At 38.3% G+C, this 27888-nt stretch overlaps 1 protein-coding gene and 1 long non-coding RNA gene across 3 annotated transcripts in view; one reads left to right on the top strand and one right to left on the bottom strand.

Annotated features, from left to right (window-relative positions):
* Window positions 1-293: 293 nt before the first annotated feature.
* LOC142045462 (uncharacterized) lies at window positions 294-13322 on the bottom strand. 2 transcript variants are annotated; one of them, XR_012654606.1, is made up of 4 exons: window positions 13122-13322; window positions 12519-12616; window positions 3968-4033; window positions 294-3354 (listed from the first exon to the last, which is right to left on the bottom strand). It is a non-coding gene; the product is annotated as an uncharacterized LOC142045462 (long non-coding RNA). The 2 variants fall into 2 exon arrangements; XR_012654607.1 differs by lacking the exons at window positions 294-3354; window positions 3968-4033 and adding an exon at window positions 11608-12347.
* Window positions 13323-13412: 90 nt separating this feature from the next.
* CYTH3 (cytohesin 3) overlaps window positions 13413-27888 on the top strand; it is a 53027-nt gene continuing 38551 nt past the window's right edge. The window contains exon 1 of the mRNA XM_075058936.1: window positions 13413-13632. Within this exon, the coding sequence (XP_074915037.1) occupies window positions 13602-13632 (31 nt within the window). The 5' untranslated portion in view covers window positions 13413-13601. The remainder of the gene's footprint in view (window positions 13633-27888) is intronic.

The following is a 27888-nucleotide window of genomic DNA, read 5'->3' as shown; positions in this document are numbered from 1 at the left end:
CCAACACAGAAGTCAAATGCTCACCTCTTGCTCATTGAACAAAAAGCCAGCAGCAATGACAAGCAGCATGTTTTTGATGTGTCGTGTCCCCCCCCCCCCCTTTGGCGGGGGGGGGGGAGTCTAGTGGCTGGAGCTTTTAATCACTTTAGCTGGAAGTTACTCGCAAATAACCTGCCTGAGCTCAGTAATCCTGTCTGGCTTCGTATAGTAAAAAAATCTTTTCTACAGGAGAGATTCATAAATCGCTTTTCAGATCTTAGCCTTGTATTTCAGGTATTGCACACTGACTGCTAGCATGTATGACCTGCTCCAGAGTTAGAATAGTTAAAATATTTCCAATTTCTGGCCTTTGCTCCCCTCCTTCGATATAAAAGCATTTAAGATTTAAAAAAACCAACAACTTTTTCTATACTGTATAGCACCTTTCCAAGGGCTTGCTTGTACACCTTCAGGTATCTGTCATTTTAGGTCAGATTTGTAGATGTTGAATTTTCTATCAATCAGGCTGAAAATCAGAGACTACCAGAAAAAACTAGATTTACTTGTAAACACAGAAGGAAAATTCAAACCTTTTTCAAAGTTGGACAGCCTTCTTTTATCTTCTGTTCCCTCTAGCTGCTTCCTGAGTGAGAACATCTGTACAGACTATAGCTGATTTCGAGTCCCTCACTTTGATATATGGTGTGTGTTCCCAACAATCTGTTGCTTAAAATAAAAGCTGTCTGGTCTGTGTTGTCGCTGTCAAACATCATTTTCATAGCTCTTCCTCACATTTTCTTTCTGGTTTATAATCATTCATTTGCAGTTGATAACTGTATCTTCTGATTTCTTCCTATTTAGCTAATTTACTTACTTGCCAATGCCAGCAACCTAGATGTCTGTAGAGATTTTCATCACTGGATGTTTTGTTATGGTCAGTTCATCAAGCTTCTTCGCTACTTGCTCAATTTACAGTTAATTCTAATATATTTTCATAAAGCATCCATAAGGCACTGAAGCTGTTCCTGAACGGATTATTTAGCAGTTTCTCTTTCCTCACATAGGAAGTGTTTTTTTCTGAAGGCCCCTATTGAAACAGCATTGTCCAAAGGTTTGATTCCATTTTGTATCTTGCTATTGTTACAATAGTTAATATAAAAGAATGCGTCTATCAGTGAAAATACCTCTAGCAAACCTTTGTCACTCACATGCACTTGTTAAATCCAGCAGCTGATCTGCCTGGGAGGGAACTGCACTTCTGCCTCCTAGCAGATATTCTAGCTGTGATAAATAATGACATATCCAAGATGACTCTTCTCAACCTAACATACAAAAACTTAAGAGGTAAGGAATAAAGTCAGGGGAACAAAACCAAAGACCAACCAAGAAAAAAAAAAAGTGCTTTGAATGTATTCTTGGTTTAATTTTGATAGGTCATTTTGCCAGAAAAATGGGATGAGAAGATGTGAACTACAACGTGACACAAGAGGTAACATAGGTATGATCCTATTTTCCTTTATAACAGGAACTCTGTCAAATAGTTCAGATCCCATGGAGGGGCTGGGGTTAAGTAAGGACTGCAGATGGTCTCAGAGGAAATAAAAAAGTGCAAGTGTTTTACATCCATCTTATGGAAAAGGAAAATTACACTTTTACTATTTTTCCTGCAGAGTTATTTCTGTTGTCCTTCCAGTCCTACATACACTTTATGAAAATGCTGAACTAGAAGCTGAAATAGTCCATTAAAAATGTGGAGAAAGCAAGCAAGGTTTTGGGGTTGTTTTTTCACATTTCAAAAAGTGTAATCAATAAGAAAAGAAATCTGATAGTAGGATTTATCTGTTTAAGTAACTTAAAGTGGTTTTAGTAGGACAAATCACAGCTTCAATCCTGTAATCCAATCACACAAGATCAGTACTGATGTCTAGCCTTGTTGACTTAATCAGAGCTCTGTAAGCATGAGGATCTCCCTATGTGAACCAAACCACAAGGTCTGGACTTCTGTGTTTTATGTGAATATCCTTACAGTTAGGCCACATTAAAAGTCCAGGCCTACTGACAGTAGAGTCAATGTGAATCTTCCCAGCAATTCAAATGGAGACAATGCGATGTTCCTAAAGTGCTTTGAAATTCATTGCATACTTTCCAAATACTGTACTCCTTGTAGAAAAACAATCTTAAAATGTGACTATATTATATTGAAACAGACAGTCAGCATTTACCAACTGAGAAGTATAAAATAAAATACACAATGTCCAAAGTTACAGCATACTGGATGGTCTTATAAAACAGAGAAAACTCCTAGGAATTCCAGTTTATAAAATGGTGTAATTTGCTACTTTATTTGAATGATTAAATTGCTAACAGCTTTTGCTAAGAATTTTTACATAGCTTTAGTTGCTATTGTTTTTTAATCTTAGATATTCTCACATGAACTGCACAAAGTCATTGTTAACCAGGTTATTTTATGCAAAGTAAGTGTAACTTTGGTGTTTTGTTCCTGGAGTATTAAATTTTAATTTTTTTGTCTCTCAACTACACATCATTCACCTGCGATAAGCTGGCTCTTGCATTACTTTGTTTAAATTCAGCTGCTTGATGTTGATGCTGCAGTTAAAGCAATAGAAGGTTAATATTTTTATCTACTACTAATGATCAAGAAAATATATTGGACTATCTTCTTGAAATAGTGAGTTAATGAAGTCACACCAAATTACATTAATTAGAAAGTCCTTACAAGAAATTAGGCTGTTAGAAGAAATGGGTATGAAAAAATATTTTCAGAGCTCTTTTTCTTTTCACAATTTAAATCACAACAAATTCTGCTTTCACATTAATCTGACAAACATTGTTATGTTGTAATTATTTCTTGTTATTTTAAGAAAGAATCCACAGTCAGTTTCTCCCAGTTATTCTAAAGGGTGGTGCGACTGACACACACATCAGCAGAGTAGTAACAGAGTGTCTCCTTGCAACTTCCACTTGTAACAGAAGACATGCCAACTAACAGTAAATTCAATAATTCAGGGAGAATTTTACATGACATTGTTTTAATTTGCTGTTATTACCAGTGGCTTTATTAAAGAAGTACTACAGAAGTGTTAAACAATTGCTGATTGTTAGAAGGGGAGGAGAAATTATTTTACTCAGGCAGACTCCAAACTCAGAGGTGGAGTCTGCATCTAAACTTTTGCTAATGGGCTCCGTAAGGAAATCAAAAAAGAGTTCCCATTATTTAACCAATTACTGAATGTGAATAGACATGCCTCTGTTCAAAACTGGACTAAAACCAACGTAGTATATCCACACCAGCTTTGTAGCAGCCTTCAGAGTCTATTGCTCATCATACACCCAGCATACCTCTAATCTTGTGATCTAGAGATAAAAGACCATTTCATTAACATAAAATATGAAATTGTAGTTTTCTGACTGCATGTATATAACCATATATAAGTATTTAAATATAAACATACACAGGCAAAAGTATCTTTGGTTGTTTAGCTCAAGAATAAATTTCTGCTTAAGTGCTTTCCATTAATGATAAAAAAGTCCAGTAGCAAAGAATGGAAACACATCCTTAAGTGCTACATTAAGCATGGTAAAAGCACACCTTTCTTTTCTGTTGTATTATTCTGGAATTAACATGGATCTTTCAAAATCCCAGTGTGATAAAGATACTGCTTTACTCATTCCTATTGCCTACAGTCAGCATTCTGGAATGTTTAATTGATTAGCAGTTTAGATTTCTGAGAAGACTGCTTTATCTGCATTTATCTGACATTACTTACAGTTTCATAATCTAATAAAAATAGTATTATCTTGTTTCTAAGAGTTTCAAGACAGCCTTTGTTTATTTTAGCTGAAGAATATGAAGAAGACTTTATCTCTTTTTAACTCATATATGTATATCTCAGCTTTACTAAAACAGAATGAAATACAACATTTATAGAAAGGAGGGCTTTGTATAAATTATGCAGAAAGTCCATACCATTTCAGGAAGAAGCAGCAGCTAGAAAAAGAACTGCCAGGCCACTGTTCTTCATAAAGAGTACATCTGGAAATTCCATAGAGGCAATCAGGACACTGAAGATTCAAATGCCTAAAAATACTTAATGGAATGATTTAATCTATGAAGGAGATAACCATTCCTGTCAACAAGTTAAAAAAGGTTTTCACTGTGAGAGAATGAGACATTATTTAAGAATATAAATAGTACTCAGATAACAGTCTATTCATCTTGCAAATGTGATGAAGATGTTGAAACAATTATCTGTTTGTTTTAATTGTAGTTATCTGCCATCTTGTTTTTCAGGTTTGGAGTCTTCCATACGTGCTGAGTTCTGGAAAAGCCTTACAGATGGGAATAAAGAGCAAGGGCATGATTTTGTTAGTCATGAGAATTTAGCTGTGCTCATTATCCATCTTCTACTGAAATGGTTTCTCTTCTAGCAGGAATACCAGAATGCAGGCCTTACCAGGCCAGAGAGGAGAAAACATCCTTGCAGAAAAGAATTAATTTGTTTTCAGCTGGTACAATAACTGAACTAAATATCCCAGATTCTCATGCTTTTGAAGTGTTCTCAGTCAACAGCAGATTTAAAAAACTTTTATGTGAAAAGTCTTTCAGGTATAAATGTACTGTTACTTCCTAAAGCTTTTGATTTTTCCCCACAAACATATAAGGAAATGGAGAATATATTCTGTTAAAAAAAAATATTCTTTATCCAGTGTGAAAATGTTGAACAGTATGCATTTACTTGAGTAGCTTTGCAGATTAAAATTGTGCAGTAGATATTTTAAATGTGAATCATTTTTCTATAAAACATGCCTTAATAGTTCTGCTATTTTGAAAACAAAAGATTTGCTTTCAAAATATATCTTCACCATCTTTGTTTAATTTTGGCTATTTGGAAATTTTCTGCATCCTGCTGAATGGCACACCTGATGCAGACATCCTTAGAGGAGACCTTGCATCTGTACAACTGAGATTTCTGGTATTTGAAAATATGTTGAAGCTTTTAAAGATACACATAAAAAAAGGAAACAAAAAAGCTTTAATTGAATTACTTTATAGGACATTACTTTTTCAAATGTGTCTATTGTATTTTGTACACTAAGTCAATTTTTTTTTACATTACATTGCTTGTTTTATCTGAAGCATGGCAATTTGCCAACCTTAGCTTTTAGTGATAAATTCTGCTATACAAAGCAGAAGTTTTTATATCTGAGGCCATTTCCTTCTGCTATTTTATCATCTTCCTGGTTTTGTCTGCTTTCAATAAATGCCTTTGTATTTTCACATCTTTTATATGCATGTATACACAGATCCTTTCCTCTGTATTAAAACTGATAGTTGCAAGTTGGTAAGGATAAAAAAGACAGACTGTTGACTTCAATTTCATTGCACTAATATACTACATGGATGCTTTTATATTACAGTATTAAAAAGTCTTAACATATTAATATTAACAGTATTTCCTGAATTTAGGAGTGGGGTGGGGAGGCAGGGGTTGATGTTTCATAACAAGGTTTTAAAATGGAAATAATTTCTGTGTACAGCTATATTCGAGTACTACAGATTGACACATGGAGGCTGGGTTCTCACAGTGAAAATGCGTTATTTTAAAGCACCTCAAATTTAAGCATATTGAAATTTAAAATCTGAAAAGAAATTATGGTGGAGGCCAAACATGTCTCCTTTATCTGTCCCAAGAGGTCGAATATTTCTGCCTGAGGAGAAAAATCTAGAAAACTCAGCAGTAAGGAGAAGCCACAGAGATCCCTGCACAACTCAGTGGAACCCAAAGAAACCTGAGGGAAAGGAGCACTGAATTAGGGGTGGTCAGGGGAGAAGAATGAGATTGGAGTAAAGAAGTTAAAGTTACAATGCAGCAAACTGGAGAAAAGCTTTTGGAACTTACAAGAAAGAGAAGCTGTCCCTGATGTCACTGCCCATTTTAGCAGTCTGTCATGAATTCCTCTTTCCCACAAAAAACCGTTACTAAGGATGTAGGCTGAAAATCATCATGTACTAATCTTTTTATGAAGCCGTTTTTGTTGTTGTTCTGTAGACCTATTGTTCTTTTACAATTATATTAATAGACTAAAAATAACAAGGGCAGTTCTATCAGACTTAAATTACAAGTTTGTTTCTTAAGAATTATTATTTTATACTGTGCTGATTGAGATCACAGAAATCCTTTTCTGACCACAGAGGTATAAGGTACCAAATTCATCCTTCATGTAACTGCACTGAGGTAAATGGAGTTACATAAGGAATTAATTTGACCTGTCTCCTCCATTTCCTTGGAAAAATTCTTTGTTTTAGCACTTGCCAAGTTTTAACTTTGACTCTCCCTTGCTTAGAGACAGTTTTTCTTTCTTTAAGACTATAAAGAGAAATACAGCACGAAAAAGATAATTAAAGTGAAGATCTGCTTTTTAAATTGAAAGAACACTTCAATTATAGTAAGAGAATACCAAACCCTTTTTGTTTTGGTATAGAAGCATATGGGATTATTCTAACATACATAAGGATATGAAAGGAATAAAATAGTATGTACAGCCATGAGAGGGAAAGGATTTAAGTGATGTTTTTCTGCCTTAGACCCCATGTTTTTCTTTCTAACTGCAGCAGTTGGAATAAATAGGGACCTTTCTTGGTTAGAGACAGTAAGAATTTGAAATATTACACATCACCTTTTAACAAAGAATCACCTCCCCTTTTCACCTGGACTCAGCAGGAGCTAAGTATTCAAAAATAACCTACAAGACAAGCTGAAGGCATGCTCTCACCAGTATACAACTGCAATTTCATGATACAATAAACTTTATTTTTGGATGGCAACATGGCACAAAATTCTTTGTACAAATTCAACTCACCAGTACGAAGTTATTTAAAAAACAAAATCCTCACAAAACAAGGAGTGGAGAGTGGGTTTACTCCTGATGATTTTATGTTAGGGTTGCTATCATCTGTCTTCCTGCTGCTGGTATAAAACCAGGATAAAGCTTGGTCTAAACACTGTAACTCATAGCTGGCTAATCTTGACAGGAATGCAATTACATGCTCATATTTGATCTTGATCGATTTATTACCATTAGATGATCTAGTATTGCACAGATCAGACATTAACAAGCATGTACGTCTGACTACAGGCAGTTTGAGAAGGGCTGAGCATGAGGGATCAGAAAGTGAAATTGATGGAGAGTCTGTGGTTCAGAGTAAGGTTAGAATTATGCAGGGATATTGTCCCCACTGACAAAATAACTACCCAGCAGCCTGCCTTCCTTCTTTCCACACCATCTGTGTATCACAGTCTACCAATGCTGCAATTGTGCCAATGCAACTGTTTGTGGGACCAGAATGTGAACTTAATCAATGGAATAATTCTGGTTAAAAATGATTAGTTTAGACAGAACTTTTAAAATCTGGATTAAGTGATCTGATTTACAGCGTGGCTTCACAAACGGTTGCATGAACAGCTGAGAGGGCACTAAAAGTCACAATCATTAGTTGCCAGTTCCTGCTTCTGTCTAAATTTATGGTTCCATATTTATTAAACCCAGATTTGTGCACTGCTGACTAGCCCGCAGCAAGATTTGAGCCAGCTCATGTGGAGATATGCAATTGCATTTCAGATGCTCACTGGTGAATCAACAAGAGCACCTGGTCTAACCCTCCTAACACTGTATGTCATGAGGGAGTCCAGCTTGTCACTTGGCTGCCATACGTACCGTGGGATGCCAGCCCTGTTACACTGTGGAGTTGTTTAAGAAGGCTTCTCTGGGCAGAGAGGAGGAAGGAACTGTGGGGGCTTCCCCCTATCAGCACTACTACAATAAATCCCTCAACTGCTGCCTTATGCATGCAGCTAGAGCAGGACTCATGTATGGTTTGCTGCCCAGCTACAGCTCCCAGTGTAGGATGAAATAGGAATTTCAAATTCCCAGGCCTCGGTGAGACTGGAGAGCGGTATGCAATATAATACATTGAACCATCGCAAACTGGAGTTAGCCAGCAGAGGTGAATTCACAGACTGGCTACTTCTCAGGGTGCGAACAGAGTTGGGCCTTAATCAGTGCACTCTCCTTTGAGAATTACTTTACATCAAACTCTTTCATTTTCCTGAGATAGAAAAACCCTCTCAAGCTTCATGCAAAATTCCACTCACGATCTGTTTCAGCCCATGTCCTTTGAATCCAAGTCTTCTTTTTCTGTTATTTTAGGCACAGCTTTCATGCTAGAAAGCATCCTGTTTGGGTCTAGTACTATGCATAATTAATACAGGTAGAACAAGTTCTAATGCAAAGTATATTTTGGATCATAAGTATTACAGAGTTGGTGGACCTCCACAGTTTTTAATGCATTTGGTTTTCCTCACTGGGACATTCTGGTGTTCTTCACTCAGTGACTCACCAGTGGCCCTATCGGTGTTACAGAATGGAAACAAGCACTGACTTCCAAAACTAGTAATATTTGATGCTAGTAGATTAAGCTCATTTAGAAGTCTTAAAAAACCAACCAACCTCAAAATATGTCAAGAATTGGAATTTGAAATAAGCTGCAAATAAAATTCTGGATGCAATTTAAAAGTCCATCTGGAGAAAAACCCATGCAAAATTCTTAGAAGAGAGGCATCTTTAACTTTCCGGGTTTTGACTATTTTAAGGGAACGAGCTTCCTATCCATACAAAAAAGCACCATTCATAAAAGATGCTTGCCTTGCTAAGCTTCAGCTTTGATGTTCTCCAAAGCAATATAAAATACTTGCACATACAATTTTTTTGGACTAAATGAAAGGTGCAAGCACTTTTGAAACCGTTAAGACAGCCAGCAAACAGGATTTTCTATAAATGTGTTTTTCCAGCTGAGACAAATATGATATGTGTGACAGCATAAACATTTTAAGAAACAATACATGGCTAAAACGCATCTGCCAGACAGAGGAAGTCAAAGAGTTTGCCTTGGGGGTTTATACCAGATTATTCAAGTACTGATAAATAAAAAAGGAAAAAAAAAAAAAAAAAAAAAAAAAAAAAAGACATGATGATGGACTAAGACCTTCCTGCCTGGAAACTATTAGGCAATGCTTCTTAAAAAATACAAATTGATTGTCTAGATTTGAAATAAAAGTATTCTTTAATACAATGGCTGAGTATCGATGACAGTGATTCTGACTATCAACAAGGTATTGTCTTAGGAACGGTAATGCTCGCACCATTTTTCTAAAAATGTGAGCATCTAAGTGAACAAGTAGTAAAATCAACCAAATAAATCTAGTTTACAAAATGTTGCACAACATCTGTATTCTTTAAGATGTATCTATATTCTTTGAGATATATCCATAGTCTTTAAGAGATGTCTATATTCTTTAAGAATGTATTCTTAAGACTGTACAGATGTTTGTGTCTTTAAGATTAACTGTTCTCCTTAAGGGTAAGTATAAAATCCTTCTTACCAAATCTAACAGAACTCACAGTAAGCCAGACTTGCAAATTGGTGATGTCTTGACTGAACGGATGAAATGGGAATACCTGCATGCAGGATGACTACCTCCTTAAATAAGATTTCAAAGATTCTTTCTTCCTTTCAACGGTAAGGTGCATTATTCCATCTCCCTGTGTCTGATACTGACATCTAGTCTAATGGCAGTTACTTTATTTCTTTCAGCATTGAGAAAATTCAGAATTGTATTTCTTGTCTTTGAATACAATGTTACTATCTACTTCCCAATTCTTATCCATGTAACGAACATCATCCTAACTCATGCTTTTGATCAGAAATAAGAAGTTTTCAAAATCTATCATCACAAAATGGAATTTTACATCACTGAAACATTTGCATTACTGAAAGAGGAAACTTATCAAAGTAAGATTAAGCTTATTTCTTTCTACAGGTAAACTGAAGATGAATAATGAAGATTTTTTTTCAGAATTTCCATTAACCAATAAAGAGCAATCCAGAAAAAAGGGAATCCACTCTTGCTGAGAAAAAGATCTGATAACCGACAGGACTTTCCTACTCTTGAATTATTTGATTATATAAAAAAAAAAGAAAAGAAAAAAAGGGAGGGGTAAAGATTAATTTTCATTTTCATTCACTACTGCTTGGAATCTGGTTCAAATTGAAACTCATAGAAATGGCTTAATATTTAACGAGCAGTTTAGACCACAAAAATGTGATGGAAGGGATTCAGTTGTCTTCACTGGCTCTCTGTGTAGGGACAAATGTCATAACAAATGCGCTCCTGACCCCTTAAAATGAAAAATGACATGATAAATTGCTACTTAGTGGAAACTGAATCAAAACAGATACTAAACTATCCAAAGAGAAGAAAAAAAGACAAAGCATGTTACCTGAAAATTCAGCAAATAACCACATTTATCACTAAGGAATCAAACCTGTCAACAGCAGGTTTTGGAGAAAGCCAAATTTTCCCCTAAAAATAATTTAAACAGACCAGCTATTAGACTATTATTTACACAAATGATAGACTATGAAGTTCTTCCAACACAGAAGGTTACACTTGTGGATATAAAACTGGCAAAACATACTTGTGGTAAAAATAGAGTTATGACTACAGAAGGGACTGCAAGAAAAAAAAAAAAGATCAAGCAATCTTTAGAAAACTGTTGATTGAAACCCTATTAATATGGAGAGAAAAATAAAATTCATACATATATCAAAACAGAGGAACGATCAAACTTCCAGAAAACCAAGTAGATGCAAAAGAATTACTCACATGAGCAGGAAATAGTTTATTGGATTGTATCCTAAAACTTGCCAAGATTGTAACCTGTCTTGCTACCTGGCATCTTTGTTGGTAAGGAACTACCCAGTATTTAATGACAGTAGCATTGTTACTGTTAAACTACCAAAAACTATAGTGTAGTTCTGCTATGGTAGAGCTACTATAGCTATGATGTAGAACTATGACTGTAATTCTTCAGTTGATTTTGTACATTTTGAAAAAATCTATTCCTGACCTAGTTAGGTTTATAGCCAGACACAAGACTTATTTTTATACACAGGAAAATGAGACAACAAGGTAAAAGGTTTGATCTTAGAAGTTTCTCTCACACATCTCACCTTAAGATTAAACACCAAGTAAGCACCTTCTACACATAAATAACAGTTTTATGCCTAGAAAGCTTGTAGGATCAGGCCCATGCAGAAGTAAGTCCATTTATAATATACACAGTATGTGTGAAAATTTCAAGTTTTAAGGAATATATGCTATCATTTCAGAGACATACAGCCTTGAAGAAGACACTATAATTTCAATACTCTTTCGTACTACGTATCATTAATAAGTAATCCTACTAAAACAGGACTGGAAAGAACAGATTTTCCGTGAGAGGGTATTGAATGACATACATTTCAAAGTTACAGAGTAAGCTACGTATTCAATAATACAAAATACCGAAAATTTAACTGTTTACTCAAGCTAATAACGAAGTTACAATAAAGAACGTTTTGCTTACCTCACAAATTTGGAATTGTCTGATTTCACCACGAAGTTTATATAAAATATCCCAACTGATCACTTATAACTAGGACAGACTTTTTTCATATCTTGCTTGCATCACAAAATCATTTTTATCTTTGCTATTAATTTGGAGAATTTTAAAACCTTGTATTGCTTCCATGAAGTCAACAGGAATTTTGCATTGTACTGGTGGTAGGACTGTTCTCCACAGCTCACCCTTCTCTGCTATTAGAATTAGTGATTGGGCTATGTTTTATTTTGCACTAGAATTTTCCTTATAGCAAAAGTATATTAAGTTAGGAGGGAGGGAAGGAGGGAAAAAAGATGATACTGACAAATGAAAACAACAAAAGAAAGGAATATATTTTATATAGGGGTGTAAAACAACACAGATGAAATGAAAGTAAACAAACTGTGATCAATTATAAAATTGGAATTTTTCTCATGAACGAGATTCCCCTCTAATGTAAATTAACAGTTTGCTCAGTGTGCAAAAATATTCAAAGCCCACTGTCAGTTCAACTGCATTCAGACTTATTTTAAAACCATCCTGTAATTGCACTTTATAGACACACATTTCAAAATAAATCTCTTACCAAGGTAATCGTTCTGTTTTATGTAACCATATCCCTTTTATAAACTAACTTACTAAACTTATAACAATGTTGAATTTAAAATATGAAAAGAGGAGTGCTTTAAAGGTTTGTGATGTGTATGAGTTGTAGATGAGGTAAAACGCTTTGTCACCACGGCAGCTGTCAAAGCCAAACCTCAGCTCTCAGCAAAATGGGCTGTAATAACCACCTATTAGCCGTGGTGTCAAGAGGTGAGTGCTCCCGCCACAGCTTCCTGGACGGTGCTCTGTCCCATGCCAGCCTACATGAGGAAAATTAAAACCCCGATATCTTCCTGTTGGCTGACCCTTTCCTCCCACAGCTTCCTTTCTGAGTAAAATTTTGACACCAAAGGTTTTAAAAAAATAAAAGAGGGGTGGTGCCAAGGAAGGAAGGAAGGAAGAGTGGTCTGTGCCAGCACACTTCTGCTTACCTTTACGGACTTTGGAGGCTGCTGATAGCCCAGCTCCCGTGGTATCTCACTGAAGATCTTTACTGAGAACTTAAGAAATCCCACAGATACTTTGACTCCTAGGGCAGTAAGCAGGCAAATCCTTCCTGTTACCAACACAGACAATACACACCAGCACAAAACCCTGCGCTGCATACGGGCAACAGTCCCATTTGTACACCAGGCTCCTCACGACCCCTGCGGCAGGGGAAGCACCCAGCGCCCCTCCAGCGCCGGACCGGACCCAAGAACAAGGAGCAAGGAAGACTCAGCAGAAAACATGCAGAAACATCATACGCCTCGGGCTCCTTTTCGGAGACCTCAACCCACCCCGTCCCCCTTCACGACGCGGTTCCAGACCAGCCTTCCTGTCACCTCCCGCCCCTTCCCCTGCCCCTGGACCCCTCGAAAAGAGCCACCGGCTCTACGGACATTTTCTGGCCGCCGCAGACCCCGAGGGACAACTCGACGGCTCCCCTCAGCCCCTCCTACCGTCGCCCCCCGGCTGCTCCCCGGCGGGCGCCCCGCAGACCCGGCTCCTCCCGCCCCGCCGCCCTCGCCCCCTTCCCCGCCGCCACAACCCACGGGGAACTCGTTTTAGGGGCCTCAACGCTGCCAGGCCGCGCCGCGCGAAACCTGCCGGGGAGGGAACACCGAAAAAAGGCGGAGAGGCGGGAAGGAGACAGGCTCCCCTCACCGGGCCCGCTCCGCCGCCGCGGGGCACGGCCGAGGAGCAGCCGCCCCCTGAGGGGAGGAGGCAGCACGGCGGCGGCCGGCGACCCTGTGGCGGCGGGGGGGTGGCGGCGCAGGGCCGGCCGGGCCTGCCTTCCCCCCTCCGCCCCTCCGCGGGTCACATGAGAGGGGCGGGCGGCTGGGCCGAGGCGGCGGCTGCCGCCGGGGCTGAGGCAGGGCTGGGCGGAGAGGGACGGGGCAGAGGAGCGCGGCGGCGGTAGAGGAGGAGGAGGAGGAGAAGGAGAAGCGGCCGCGAGGCGCCGAGCGAGTGGAGCGAACCCCGGGCCTCCCTCAGCCGCGGCCCTTGCGGAGCGCCCTGCCTGCGGCCCCAACATGGACGAAGAGGGCGGCGGAGGTGGCGGCGGTGAGTGGCGGTGCTTGTGCGGGGGACGGACGGACGGACGGACGACGACGACGACGGGACGGGGACGCGGCCGCGGCCCCTCACCTGGCCGTGAGGAAGGCGCGGTCGCTGCCGGGGCGCCCCGCTCCCGGGCCGGTGTCTGTGTGTGGGGGGGCTGTGGGGGTCGCGGCTTGCCCGCCTCAGCGGCCGTGACATTTGCTCCCGCCGCGCCCTTCTCCTCCGCGCGGAGCTGCCCGCCGCTGCTGCGCCCCCGTCCTGCCCCGGCGTGTCCCCCCCCCACCCCCCCAGGGCGCTGAGGGGCCAGCCCGAGCGGAGCGACCGCAACGGCGAGTAACGAGCAGCTCCCCGGCGGCCGGGAGCGGAGGAGAGTCGCGGCGGGGGCTGGCGATTTCGCCGGCGGCCACAATGGGGGCTCTGTGCCCCGCGGCGGGCGCCCCCGCGGCCGGGAAGGGTCAGGCGGGGGTGGGGGGGAGGGCGTGAGGCGGGTTTGCGGCGGCTCGGAGGGGGTCGGGCACAAAGGGGGGCGGCAGGGCAGGGCAGGGCAGGGGGGTCCCCGTCCCCCCGCTGCGGTGACAGCCCCGCGGCATCGCTGCGCTCCCGGCGTGCAGCTGCTCGTCTGCTGGGGAGAGGGAACGGGGAGGGGGGGGTGGGGGAGAAAGAAAAAAGTGTGTGTCTGGCAGCGTACGAGCAGTGAAAAGAATAATTAAGCTTTGCGAGGGCTCTGTTTGTGTGTGTCATCTTAATGGAGGCTCGGTGATAATCACGGGGCGGTTCATCCAGTTTAAACAAGGTGAACTGTTTCTGAAGGCAGGGGTGTTAATGCTGGCAGATGCTACTTTTAGGAAATCCGGACTCGCATCTTGGGGGAGCTTTTATTTTTAATTTTTATCTTTCGGAGACCGGCTTGCGCACCGTCCCAGTTTGAGGCAGTGCAGACTTGCAACTCGCTTCCCTCCTTTAATTTATAATGTGTTTTGTGAGTGCGTGTGTAAAGCTGCTGCCTGAAATAACCAGTTCTTGTGTATCATCAGCGATAATGGTGGCTGAGGAGTAGCTGATCCTGCCTTGGGGCAGAGGGATTGACTGAATGGACTGCCCTATATTCTCTGTGTCTGTGACTGTGTTGGTGGTGGTGGTGTAGAATGAAGTGATGAGGATGTATCTTAAATAAAATGCTAAACATACTGTGTTTGAATGCATTGGTTGATTTCTAAATAGGTAAAGTAAGGGCTAAGCCTTGTATGATTAATAGTTGCACGGTGCTTGCTAATTCTGAATATAATTACCCAGAACTCGGAAATCAAGTGGGTGTGGTGTTTGTTTTGACAACTCGAAAAAAAAAATGCTGTGATGAATCAGAAAAATAATTCTTCCAGCAGTTGTCTGGAAGTGTGGCCATTTCTCAGCAGGCATTTCTGCTCATTTTGTCAGTGATAGACTTAGCTCTTTTAAGAAAAAAAAAATCTGAAAAAGGAAAACAAAAGACAAAACAAGCCGGTCCTGAAAAGTTATTATTCAAAACAGTTGAACACTGTAATTGTAAAGAGCAGAAAGCTCATTCAACTCAAAATATGTTATTTTCACAGTATTATGGACTTGCATCTGTAGTTAAGGGAAATGACATGCTTGTTATTGGCACTAACCCTGTGTAATATAGTCCTTAATCACATGCAAGATGTAAACTAGAAAGTGGATGTGTTGCTGAATCAATCTTTCATGAGGCGTTAAGCATTTTAAAGTTGGATTTTCATGGGAGGAAAAGTACTCAGGACCTTGGGAGGAGACCGTCTATATTAGCTAAAGGCTGGTTCTATAGGTGAAGTCAGATTTTTACCTAGCATGCAAGTGAAACTATTCTTTTATTTATAACTTCATGTCACATTAATGAACATGTTGCTTTTTTTGGGTCAAATTACAGTATAGTTTATGTTCATCCTTACTTGGCTTTGTTGTAAACAACTGTAGACTAATAAGACTGGAAATTTTTTTGCAACCAGTTTTACACTGGCTTCTTGTGAGTATTGCACTTTTTTCTTGAATAGAGATCCAGTCTGGCTTTTTCTTATGGACTGCTGTCAGTTTGGAACACCAGGATTAGTTAGGTCATTTCCAGCTAATGAACTGGTATTTTGACTTGAAAGTAAATTTATATTTTTTAATTTTTTTTTTTTTAAGAGTAGTAAGCATGTGGAAAGTGTGCATTTGGCAGCCAATTTAGAAGTCCTTTATTGCCACTGAGTTGTGAGACTTCTGGGGTACAAGGGCAGTCTGATCAGGGCAGTCTAGTGTTTTGAACCTCTGCAGGACATTTGCAGTCCTCAAAAAAAAAAGATGACATTGAGTGGGAAACTCATGGAGATAAGCATATCACTGTGCACAGGTACTTTAGGAAGTATGCAGAATCATTTGAGGACTGCACAGGATCACCCTAATTAGAGACTTGAACTAGATAAACATCTAAATATCTAGGACATTAAACTGTGATTCAGAAGGTAAACTGCTATTCCCAGTTCAGTTCTGCCTGCTGCCCTGCTCTTCAATTTAATTTGCATCCTATGCTTCAGTTCCCTTATTTGTCAAATGGGGTCAGTTGTTTTACCACCTCTGATAAAAACTGTGAATGAAAACAGAGCTGTGTAACGTTAGGATTTATTATTTTAGAAGCACTTGATGGAAGAGAAATGTTAATGAAGGGAATTGTTCTTAGTACTGCTTTCTCTTTTGTATGTGGAGCCCTAAATAGGGGCATGCATTTATATTATACAATCCACTTACGCACAAGCCTCCCATTGATTTCAGCAGAGGCTCTGTGCATGGATTATTGATGTGATATGATCCGAGTCAGTTGGTGTTTGTCTCAACCTTCTTTTGTGTTCTGATTAAAATATCTCTGTGGTTCACTTAATCCAGGAAATTTCTCCTCCTCCCTCTCCTCACTTGGTTTAAAAACTGCATCTTTTGTGATTTGACTGAAGCTTTTCTTGCATGCTTACTGTTGGTGGTGGTACCAGTGAACTGGGATCCTCGTGTTGAATAGTGCTATTGGCAGCAGGTGGTATGGTTACTTACTTGCTAGCAGTAAGTGATCTTCTGTATAACGTCGAAATGTATAAACAGTCACTGCTGAAGGCACAGAATAGTACTTCTCTTTGTTTTTCTGAATTTGAGTCCAGTCATGCAGGGGCTTTGTAGTCCCCCAAATTCAACTCTGTGCCATTCCTCTTGGAAAAGACTTCAAGATTTGAGTACTCACCAGCTTCTGTATGTATGTTTGTTTTAAGCTGTCTCTATGAAGGGCTCTAAACAGGCATGACGAAAGATTAAAATCCTGCTTCTACTTGTCAAGTAGACCAAATTATAGCACAAATTATGGCATTGAGCTTTCCCTACTGTTCCCCAAACTCTGTGCTTTATTTCTGAATTTTGAAGCTTTTTTGGGGAGAGAGCAGTTTAGTTGCCAAGCTCTGTTAGTTGTTGGCTGTACTTGCCTGTGATGGTGCCAGGTAGCACGTTGATTCTGTTATGTAGACAGCCGTTCACGAGGAACTAGACCGAAAGACCAGATCATCTCGCAGAGGATTCAGAAGAATGGATTTGCTGCCAAACCAGATTTAGCAAGATGGCTTCTGTTCTCCTGCAGGGCAAAGCAGTTATCCATTTGTAGGTAAAAGCTGTTAAATGTAATGAAACGCCCAAATTTTTCTTAGAAAAAAATGTTTTAAAATTGATTAAATATGTATATACCACTTTGAGACGAGTAGCCTGATCTGTTCAGTTCTTTTCACTTTATATTATCTTTCCAAGGTAGACGTTAAAGGTAGAAGAGTCCATGTGGCCTCCTCATGGTTATAAACATTTGCTCTGCATTGAAGACTAAATCTGCATGTTTTGTTTATAAAAAAGAAACTTTTAAAGTAAGAAATGTATTTTAACACAAAAGAATGTTGAATATGTTTCACTCCCTCCTCATCAAAGTTGGTAGCTTGTACTGGTAGTTTTAAAAAGTTGTCCCAAAAGTTCTTTAGAGGAGGGCTTGTACTCTTAAATAGCACTCTTGGGAAATGCCAAGAATATAAAAATGCACCTGACTTAGGTCAACCACATGGATTGATTCTAGGGAGAGAAAGAGAGCAGATACAGAGATAGAACACAAAAACCTAAATGACACAAATAGGACTTTTGTCAGCCAGCAGAGCTTCACACTAAGTCTCTTTTTGCTAAATAAATATTTCTTCATGCTAAACTAATCTCCTATTTGTACAGATTACCTGTGAGCTCAGTAGTATCTTAATTTTTAGCCCCCCCCAACCCATTAAATCTGTTATCGCGCTAATAAAAAAATGCCATAATAAAATATTAATAATTATGTTCTAAATACTAGTTATTTCTGGTGGTATCAGAAAATGGGCCTGTTAATTGCAGTAACACATTAAGTTTTTTCTTAGCCTAATGTTCAATATTTTTAGCTGTGACTTGGAAGAAAACGTGAAATTTTTGCTGATACAATTTCCAGAGGCTGTCGATTGCCAAACTGTATGTATTGTTGTATAATGGTATTTGGTGGCTTGTGCTCAGCAGTGTAAGCATGCCATGGATTTAGGGGAACAGTATGCCTATAACATAGCATCTGTGTGTACTATTACATCTAGGAAAGCAAGCTGTAGGATTTACTTACAGGAACTGAGTGTACTTTGCAGAACAATGTCTGGGAATCATAGTAATAGCCACGTGAGAGTGGGCTCCCCATGTGCTACTGTTGCTGAATGGATATTGCAATCTTTTACTATCACTGGAGTTACAAAAGCTTTTACCAGTTGAGGGGCTGCAGATCTTGAGGCAACACACTGTTGTCCAAGATATATTCTGCAGTTCACATCAAATTTCTTAATCCCATCATATTTATCGCCTCCCCTTCTTTCTTTACAGGATTTTGAACACTTTTTCAAGGGAAAATGAATTAAATATGTTGTGGCTTTCCTCCAGTTTCTTCTTCTTTCTTCTTCTTTTTTGTCCTATAAGTCTCTCCTTTCCTAGTACAACAGAAAGGTTTTAAATTGTTTTGCTTATACTGTAGCTCCATCTTATCTGCTGCTATCTTTTGCTCTCTTTCTTTCCTTCCCAATGCAAACATGCTTTAGTCTGTTTCTTTTTACACCCCATCTTTGGCCCCACTTACTTTTTGAACTACTGCCCCATCTCCTTTTCATGTTGAAAGTCATTGAATGAGTTGTTTGCAGTCACTGTCTGAAGAGTATCTCCTCCAGGTTCATCCTAGGTCCTTTCTACACTTGTCCTGACCCCTTATACTCAGTACATTCCCTTCCTCCTCTTTGTCCTGCCAGCTGCCTCTAGTACTGTTTACTATATTTTTCTTTTTGAAATCTTGCTCTTTTTTTTGGCTTTTTTGACTGTTCTCCCCTCGTTCCACTCTTATCTTGTTAATCGCTTTTTCAGTTGGAAGATGATCTTTCTGCTTCCAACTTTTTTGTGAAGATTTGCAGGACCCTGTGCTTAGTTTAATGCTCTCTTTCTACATCTTGTTTCTGGATAATCAAATTTGCAAATAAAAATGGAACTATCGTATTTAAACTGATGACTCACAGCATATACTGTGTGCTCTGGATCCAGTACCATCTGTCCCAGCTAAAATGTTGGCTTGTTTGACATCTTAGGATTGCATAATTGTCATCTTAAGCTTAATGAGTCTAAAACAGAGCTCTTAATGTTGTTTCCACCCAGTTACTTTTTTTGATGTCTGTGGATGCATGCTGACATCCTGAGTGGTTATTGACAAGTAAAGAGTGAGTTGTTATAATTTATTCTTTCTTAAAAAATAGTCTGTAGAAAAGTTGTAATCAAAATGGCGGTAAAAGGGCAATGCAAAAGTGTTGGAACAATTTTGCAATCTAAAAGTTATGAAATAAGTTATGTTCTCCTATGCCACATTAATTTTCCTGTTTGAACACACAAACAGATTTAATCAGGTTGTGGGATCACGTGACATTCGCTGTAGACTCCTGCGTGGGACTAGCCAGCATGTAGGATAGTGTTTTGTGATAATTGAATGAATCTATATGAATTTTTTCCTCCTTTTAAAAGTAAAGTGATAGTTAATGATGTCTGCTTTGCTTTGTCTACCTGTAGCTCGTGAGTTCTTAAGCATGTATGAAAGGATTGCACTTATTTTAGTGAAGAGTTTGGAGTCGTTGACCATGTGCTTCATTCAGAGGATAAAAATAAGTACGTAGCAGCTGGCTTATTAGAAAAACCTGTCAACTTATAGAGAACTGTAAGGCAGGAATTCCCTGGACATGAAGAACATGTGATATTTTACTTTAAGATTTAGAGAAGCAAAGGAAAAATTATGTGAACAGACGTAACATTGGTATTTCTGACTTCTTCACTCTGTATTCTTTTAAAGCAATATGTTGTATAGGAGAGGTATGTGACTTATGTAGTAAAAGTGTATTCAATTATGCCATTTGTATAACTTTAACATCTAGCAAATTGGTTTTAATTGCATATTACTTCCTTCTTTTAATTCCAACAATTTCATGGGAAAGCTTAGTATTGCAAATTTTTTGGACAGCAGTGTTTCCTCTTAGTGGGATAGACACACAAAATCCACTAGAAAATCATGTGTTTTGTGGTCCTTTGAGATTTGCCTGAAGAAGGAAATGGCTTGACCTATTTGGTTGCTATGAAGTAAAAACATGCTTTTTTTTTTCTTTTTTTTTTTTTGTGTGTGAACATCTGTGTCATATTTATTTCATTACTTTCTGAGGTTCTTTAAAACCATTATTTGGTAATACAAAGTTTTATTTAAGGAAAATAAAGTGATGCATAGTGGCTTCCACAATTTCGTTGAAGTTCTGATATCTGCTTATACATAGGTATGATGTAAGTGGATAGGTTTTCCAATAGAAGTTGACATGTTAAAAGGCAAACACAAACATTATCTAGTGTTTCCTAGGAAAAAAGTATTTGATAAATTCAATAGGATCTCATGGAGTTAACAGGAAATGTTGCATGCTGGAAGCTTGTGAAATCTGAATCAGAATCTAATCTAGGATATGGAGTACTGAAGATCTTTGATCTAATTTTTCAACAGGTCTGGCTTCTTGGCATGTTTTACTAATTAGCCTCATTTTCACATGTTCTGTTTATTATAAAAAGAAATAGTCACCTCATGCCAGGTATATGGAAGAACTGTGAAACTGATCCTGTTATTTAGCAACCCAATGGAAATTGTACCAACAAGGATAACTTTTACTGCAAGACTATTAACTAATAATTCTTCTGAATTCCGTAAGACAATTCTTCAACAAGAATTGAAGATCAGTTCATTCGTGAAAGTTGAATCTGAATTCAAGTCTGGCTTTCACTATCATATCCAAGGGCTTGGTTGGATTTGAGGACCTGCTGCTGTTCTTTGCAGATGCAGGTCCTTAATACAAAAGGAGAAACTTGTTGATTTTTAGGTGTAATACCTTGAGTTTCTAACAAAACAAAAAAGCTGTGTGAAAACAATGAAACACAAGTCTACTGACTCTCAGGGTATGGAAGAGGCTGAACAATAACTCTGGGAATTAATTTTAGTGGGTCTTCTACCCAGCTACTGGTTCTCACACAGCTTGTAGGAATATCTACTCCTCAGTCAAATTAGATTAAAATCAAGTGCTACGCTAGGCGTACTTTGGCAGAAGGAGTTGATGGGTAGGAAAAGAAATGTATCCAATCCCTCTTGTGCTCACTCTTGTTCTCACACATGCACGCACAAAAAAAGGCTGAAAAAATTGGCATGTGTAAGTAAGGGAACTGCCTCTTACGGTTTTCTCTAAGAGGAACTGTGAGATGTAATAATTTAATGAGTCACCTCTACGTTTTTATAAAACTGCCTCATTAATTGTCAGTGTAACTTCTAGCATGGAGATGTGTGGTGGTTTTGGTTGGTTGTTTTGTTTGTTTGTTTGTTTTGGTTTTTTACTATCTGATTCATATTGCAAAATACCATTCCAGTTGATTTCTTGTTTAATTCCAGTTATTTAAGAGTCTTTATTTGCTGTTGCAGTTTTGCTTTCATGTACTGTAGATAACATGTTCCTTAATAAGATCCTTGTTTAGGTCATAAGCAGTGTTGTATGTAGGGTCAAATTCTGACATAAACAGCTCCTGGTGTCTTATGACAAAAGAGGAGGAATTGTCAAAAGGGACACTTGTCATTGCATTGGATATTATAAAACAAGGAATTATGGTCGCTTGAAGCAGTATTTCTTATATTCAGATTCCAAATACGTTTTTTTTTCTTTCTTGCTCATGTAAGTTTGGACTAATGAACTTCCTGCCTAGTCATTCTAATACACCGAGGAGGAATTTTCCCACCAGGCTGTGTACTCTAAGTACAACTATGACCACTTGCAAATGCAATTTTTGAATTTGTAAAGCTCTGCTGCATGTTTTTGTTTCAGCATCTCATCACTGGCCAGCTAGGGGATGTGGAGAAAAGTTTTCCCAGGAAGTTGAGGTTAAACTGAGTGGCTGTAAGAAGAGATGGTGGCTCTGTTACAGAGAAACTCTGTTCCTTGGGAAGAACCTTGCAAGTTAAATGCATTCTCTGACCATGAAACTCCTAACATATACAGGACAGGGGCTTGGTTCTACATAGGACCATTCTGCGTCCTTCTTCAGAAGACCAAATGGACCTGACCCCTTTCTTGTACATATAAAGCGCTCAGCTGTTTCTGATTGCCCACACAGGAGCTACTGTGTACAAACTGTGCAGGCTGATGATCCATTATAGTAGGTCTGTGGACTTTATTGCATGGGGTAGGTGAATGTATATCTATATATGGTTTTGTGGTTCTCCCTTTTAAGTTTTTCTTATTTTGGTTCTAATTTTTTAAATTTTGTTTTTCTCTTAACTGAAAGGGTTCTACTTGGGACCCACCCAAATCAAGAGTATTTCAGGAGTATACCTTCAAGAGCCTCTATAAGACTGAAGCAATCTTTAGTTGAGTTTTGCATTTTGTAACCCCACTATACGCTAATTCAGGAAAACTCATTTTGCATGTGGTATCTGTCACGTAAATGCCTAAATGGGTAGTCTGTATTATGGAAGTATATGTTTATAGTCTCAAAAGTAACTTTTTTATTTTACAGAACTTTATTATTATTTAACTTGCTCTTCTGCAAGTCAGTTTTGCCCTACTGTACCACCCTTTTAGTTATTAAAATTACCGTATCAGTTAGTTACAGCATTTTTAAGCATCATCTAACATTCATGTGGGGACAAGGAGAGTATCTGTGTTTGTTTTCCCAACATGTCTTATCATTTGTGCTGCTATTTCTGAATTGCGGTTTGTATAGAAACTGTTTCCTAAGTGGAAGTTGAAACTGGTAGCCAAGGTTAGTCAGAGGCAAAGTTTGGAGAAATGGCCATTGTGTCTATGAAAACATTTGCTGTCACAGAAGGGAGAGATAAAAGGTTTCAGGTATGTGACTAGTTTGTTCTTCCTGTAGGTGTTGCTGATTAATTCTGTAATCTGGAAATCTCAGACTGGGTTTTAAGCCTATTTTCTATGTATTACGTGAGGTCAACCTTTCTAGGCAGCTTGTGACATTTCAAGTTTGCTGTAGATGTTTTAGCGAGGACAGATAAATGGAGCATATGGAGTTGATTATTTTTTTGGCTATAGGAAGTGGATTTTTGTGCATTAAATATAGTAACTTTCTTTTTGTAAATATCTAAGAGGAAGCTTCCCCACCCCCAGTGATTTTTTAAAAAATCGAAATACATGTAACTCTCTTCAGTCTCATTTTGTGCAATGTTAAGTTGGAAAGACTGCAATGTTTAGTCTTGGTCTTGTACCAATAAATGACATAGTATCACATGAATGTTTTAAAAGATTAGGTGATATTTTATAAGAGCAAACATAAAAAGAAGACTAGTTCAAGTCCTACCACTGTGAATTCACTGATATCCAGAGTAAAGAGAGTATACGTTATGTTACTGTTCTTATTTTGCTGAAAACTTATTTTCCTTTTGTATCTTCTACCTGTGTTGTAAGCCTGAAAAAGTAATGTGTTATGAAGGGGAAAGGTTGGGTGAAATTGGTAATCCAAATTAAATACAAATAATACTCTAAAGTTTATGGAGCCTGTGGGTGGGTGGACTTGGCAGATATATCCATTGTGGTATGTTAGACTTGAAAGACCATATGGAGATGATTATTTTTTGGCATTTTGTAGTAAAGGTTTTTGAAGAAGAATTTTTTTTTTTAATTTTTTTAGAAAAGGGATGAAAACTAGGAAGAATAACTTCAGTTTGAATTGAGTAGTAAAATAGTTTGTTGTAGTAGCATATGGAAAAACAATTTATTCAAAGGTAAGCTGCTAAAAGAAGTTCTCCTACTGTTTTCCTATTGGCTCTCTTGTTTTCTGAAGGCAGCCAAAGATCCTGTGCAGCTGGGACTAATACAGGATCCAGCTGTAACTTTTTTTTATTGTTGTTCAGATGTCCGGTGATGGTCAAATCTAAGTTATTGTGTGGAAATTCAGTAAAGGAAAAGGGTAGGGTGGGAAAAAAGTGACTCTCTATAAAAATATTCCAGTAAAAGCAACAGGAACTAGGAGTATCCATTTCAGAACTCTGCCATAAATCCCATCCTGAAATACTTAAACGCCTTCAGATTTTTCTGTAGCCTTTAAGTCATCTAAGAGTTCTTGGTTTATTTTTTAAACAGAAATGAAGTTAGCTGATTGGAGTGGGAAGGTGGCCATTCTTTTAGATTACTTATGGAAGAAGATATCAGCTTTTCATTCATAGTACAAGGTTTTAGTTAAAAAAAATTCTTTATTCTCTTTAAAGTGTTGGTATAATATGTAAAGCTCCAAGGTGGAGTATTTCAGTTTTGATTTTACTGATTTCACTTATGCTGTGTTTTGCTAGTCTTTGTTTTACAGAGCCTAAGTATGTGAGGAGGGGAGAAGCCTAATATTTTTCTATAGAGTTTGGTTTACCTTTGGTATATTTGGTGCTTCCAATGCTGTAGATGATGCCTTGGATTGAGATTAAACAAAATAAGTGAGCGATACAGCAGGTATATGGAATGGTGAGAATAACTGACGATGATCAAAATAATGCATACTTTTTTCTTTCAAAACAGTTTCGGTTATTTTTTTTTCCTTGTTAAGAAGGTCATATTTCTCAAATTTCTTTATAATTGTAGCCAGTCATCCTGTTTCTTAGTTACTTGAGACTAGTGATGCCAGTGTAGAAATGCACTGTCCTTTAGGTATCTTGCTTGCTTTCCAAACCTTCTTTCCAAACGTAACTTGTCAATCAAGTCGATCACATGGCTACCTGAATTTCAGAATTCTTTTACTATTACTCTGAGTCTTTAGTTTTGAATGTCGTTACTCAATTGGTTTGTAATTATGCTAGTCTAATTTAATAAGTTTAATGACAATAGTATACAAATTATAAGTCCTAATTGTCTGGAAGAGCTAGCTTGAAATACTGTAAGTTATTTCCATTACTAGTGACAGTGACAGGAACTTTAAAACATAACTACTGTCTCAAGCATAATCCTGGACAGTATTAGTGCATTCCTTTCCATGCGCCTTAATTGGTTGTTGATAATTCTTTTATTGGGGGGGGAAAGGGGAGAAAAAAAAGGAGAAAGATTTGTGGTCGGTCTGTTGGCTGCCAGACAGCCTGGCGTTTTGCCCCACAGTGCTAGAACATAACAACAACAACAATTTATTTTCCTTCCTGAGCTAGTAGGAGCTGATCTGTGACTTCAAAGTGGAAGTGAAATGTGGACAAAACACTGTGCTTTTGAAGGCAAAACACTTCTAACACAAATCAGTTGCAATGCAAAAATATCCGATGTCCACATAGCAATGTAAAATGTAATCATTTTTGGAGTTCTTGACCGTTGTCACCGATGCCAGTTGTAAGAATGACGAAGTTTTGTTTCGGTGGCAGGACTGCTGCAGTCTGTGGACGAGTGACAATAACAGTTGATACTATTTGCATGATAACTGAATTAATTCACTGTCAGTGTGTTTTGTAAACGTGCAACCAAACTTTTTTTTTTTTAATTGGGATGTGTTTCTTCTTATTCTGTTTAATTAAGGAAATAACACTTATTTTGCTCTATTACTGCATTGGGTGATGTATGTTATGTACCTATGTTCGGGCTTTGGTCAGATTGTTTCCTCTCCCAAACACTTGTGTATTTTATCTTCTTTTTATTTAATCTTCTTTTTTAATAACGTATTATAAATTAATACAAGGCAAATAATTTGCTTTCCCTCTTTTTTTTGACATTGCAGTGATTAAATGAGCAGTACTACTTCATTTTAGCCTTGTTTTGCAAGTATGGTAGTCAGAGTCCTTTTCTCACGATTTTTAAGGGTTATGATCTTTATGTGGATTGTGAACAGCCTAAAGGAATCTCTTTCAGTTTAATTGTTTTCTTGAAGCGCAGGTCAACTTATAGTGCATTTTGCAAAATTGGTTGTATGTAGACTCTGTCAATGTCAAAGACCATTAAAATACAGCAACAAGAATAAGAAACTTTGCTTACAGATTTGCTTTAAGATGCTTTGGCTATATTCGTGATATATTATAAGGAAAATTCAGAAAATATTCGTGGCTTGAGTATAAGATCTGCTAGCTAAACTGAAGAAAGTAGTATGATAATGTCTTAAATCTTTGAGAGAGAGAGAACACTGCATTTCAACTGTTAACTGCATTGTATTTTTCTCTGGAGCTCATACGGACTTAGGAGATGGTTTTCTAATACGACGGGAGAACATCAAAAGGTCCTTTTCACATTTGAGAAATAATAGTATGATAATTCTAGCAAAGTTTTGGCTTTTCACTACCTCATTTTACATTTTAAAGAAAAGGTTTCCTGCTGAACAAACACATGTTAGCCTGATAGCGTTTTCCTGTATTTGAATTGTGAACAGTCAAATGACTCAAAAAAATTTATGTTGTAGTAGATACAGGGTTTTAACATAGAATATGTGCATACAATAAATCTATTCAACTAATCGGTCTGCTTCCTTTCCCTCCCACCCCCTTGCAGCTGAAAGTTCATCAGCTTCTGCTACTATATCTAGCTTCCTCTTGAGACTTTCTGGAATAGAGTTAACAGTGGTGGCAGGCATTAATGAACAATGTCGTGATTATATTCTGCGGGTCTGTATAAGTTGTCATTTTCCATTGCTACTAATTCTTATGGAAACTATGTCATCTATTTAGTATGAGCATGTTATGTGTGCCATGCAAAGCTGCATGCTGCAGTATTTAATGAACGTATGTACATCATCATTAAATTAGTAGAAAATATTTTTAGATTTCATTAGTGACCAGCCTGGCATCTAAAATGGAAAATTTATGATAAGATTTTATTTTCATAAGTTCTTAGCTAGGGTAATGCAGGATGGCTAGACTTCCTTTGATAGTAAGCTTGTACTTAATTATGCTTTGAGGTTCTTTGGCATATGATAAGACATTTTTTTAACGTACAGCTGTGGAAGAATTCAGGAAAAAGAAAAATTAGATGCTTCCATTTGTCTTAGCAGTTGTAAACTTTCATGATAAAATACTTGCAATCAAATCTAATGGAATCTAACAGCCTGATTAAAAACTTGTATAACAATGATTTTTGTTGACCTTTTTTCTTTAAAGGATCAAAATGTAATCTTTCAGAACTAGCTTCTGGGCATTTAGAGATACTGGCTAAACATCTGCAGCTTCAGTTGGGTATGGCACTCAGGTGTTCTGGTCGAGCTTCAAATATTTTAACAAAGTTTTGAGGTCCAATTTATTAAGGCGTTGAAAAGATGGTAGGACAGATGCTGTAACTGAAGAACTAGTTTTTGTATAATTTTGAAGTGGACTGTAGACTGCTGCCTGTCTAGATATATGCTGTCAGGATTAGATGATTGTTGGTGACAAAAATCTATGCTTAATAGTGCCACCAATTTTATTACCAACCACTTTTCTCAGTGGTTGAAAGAAAACAATAAAAAGTTGATCTGAAGTGAATGGTATTCTCCAGGTGTTTTGTACTCGCTGACGTATTGTCCATGTTTGTGAAATACAAAAGAATCTCTAAACTGCATTAACAAGTTTTCTTACTACTTACTGCATGAGCTGTATTGGCAGAGTTGCAGACACTGTTGCTACAGACTGCTTAACAGAAGTTACAATTTGGTATTTCTGGTTGCCCTAAGGCA

This window comes from Buteo buteo, chromosome 27, assembly GCF_964188355.1.
Source record: "Buteo buteo chromosome 27, bButBut1.hap1.1, whole genome shotgun sequence".
Lineage (NCBI taxonomy): Eukaryota > Metazoa > Chordata > Aves > Accipitriformes > Accipitridae > Buteo > Buteo buteo.
Note: the sequence above shows the minus strand (reverse complement) of the source record. Positions and strands in the feature narration are given on the sequence as shown.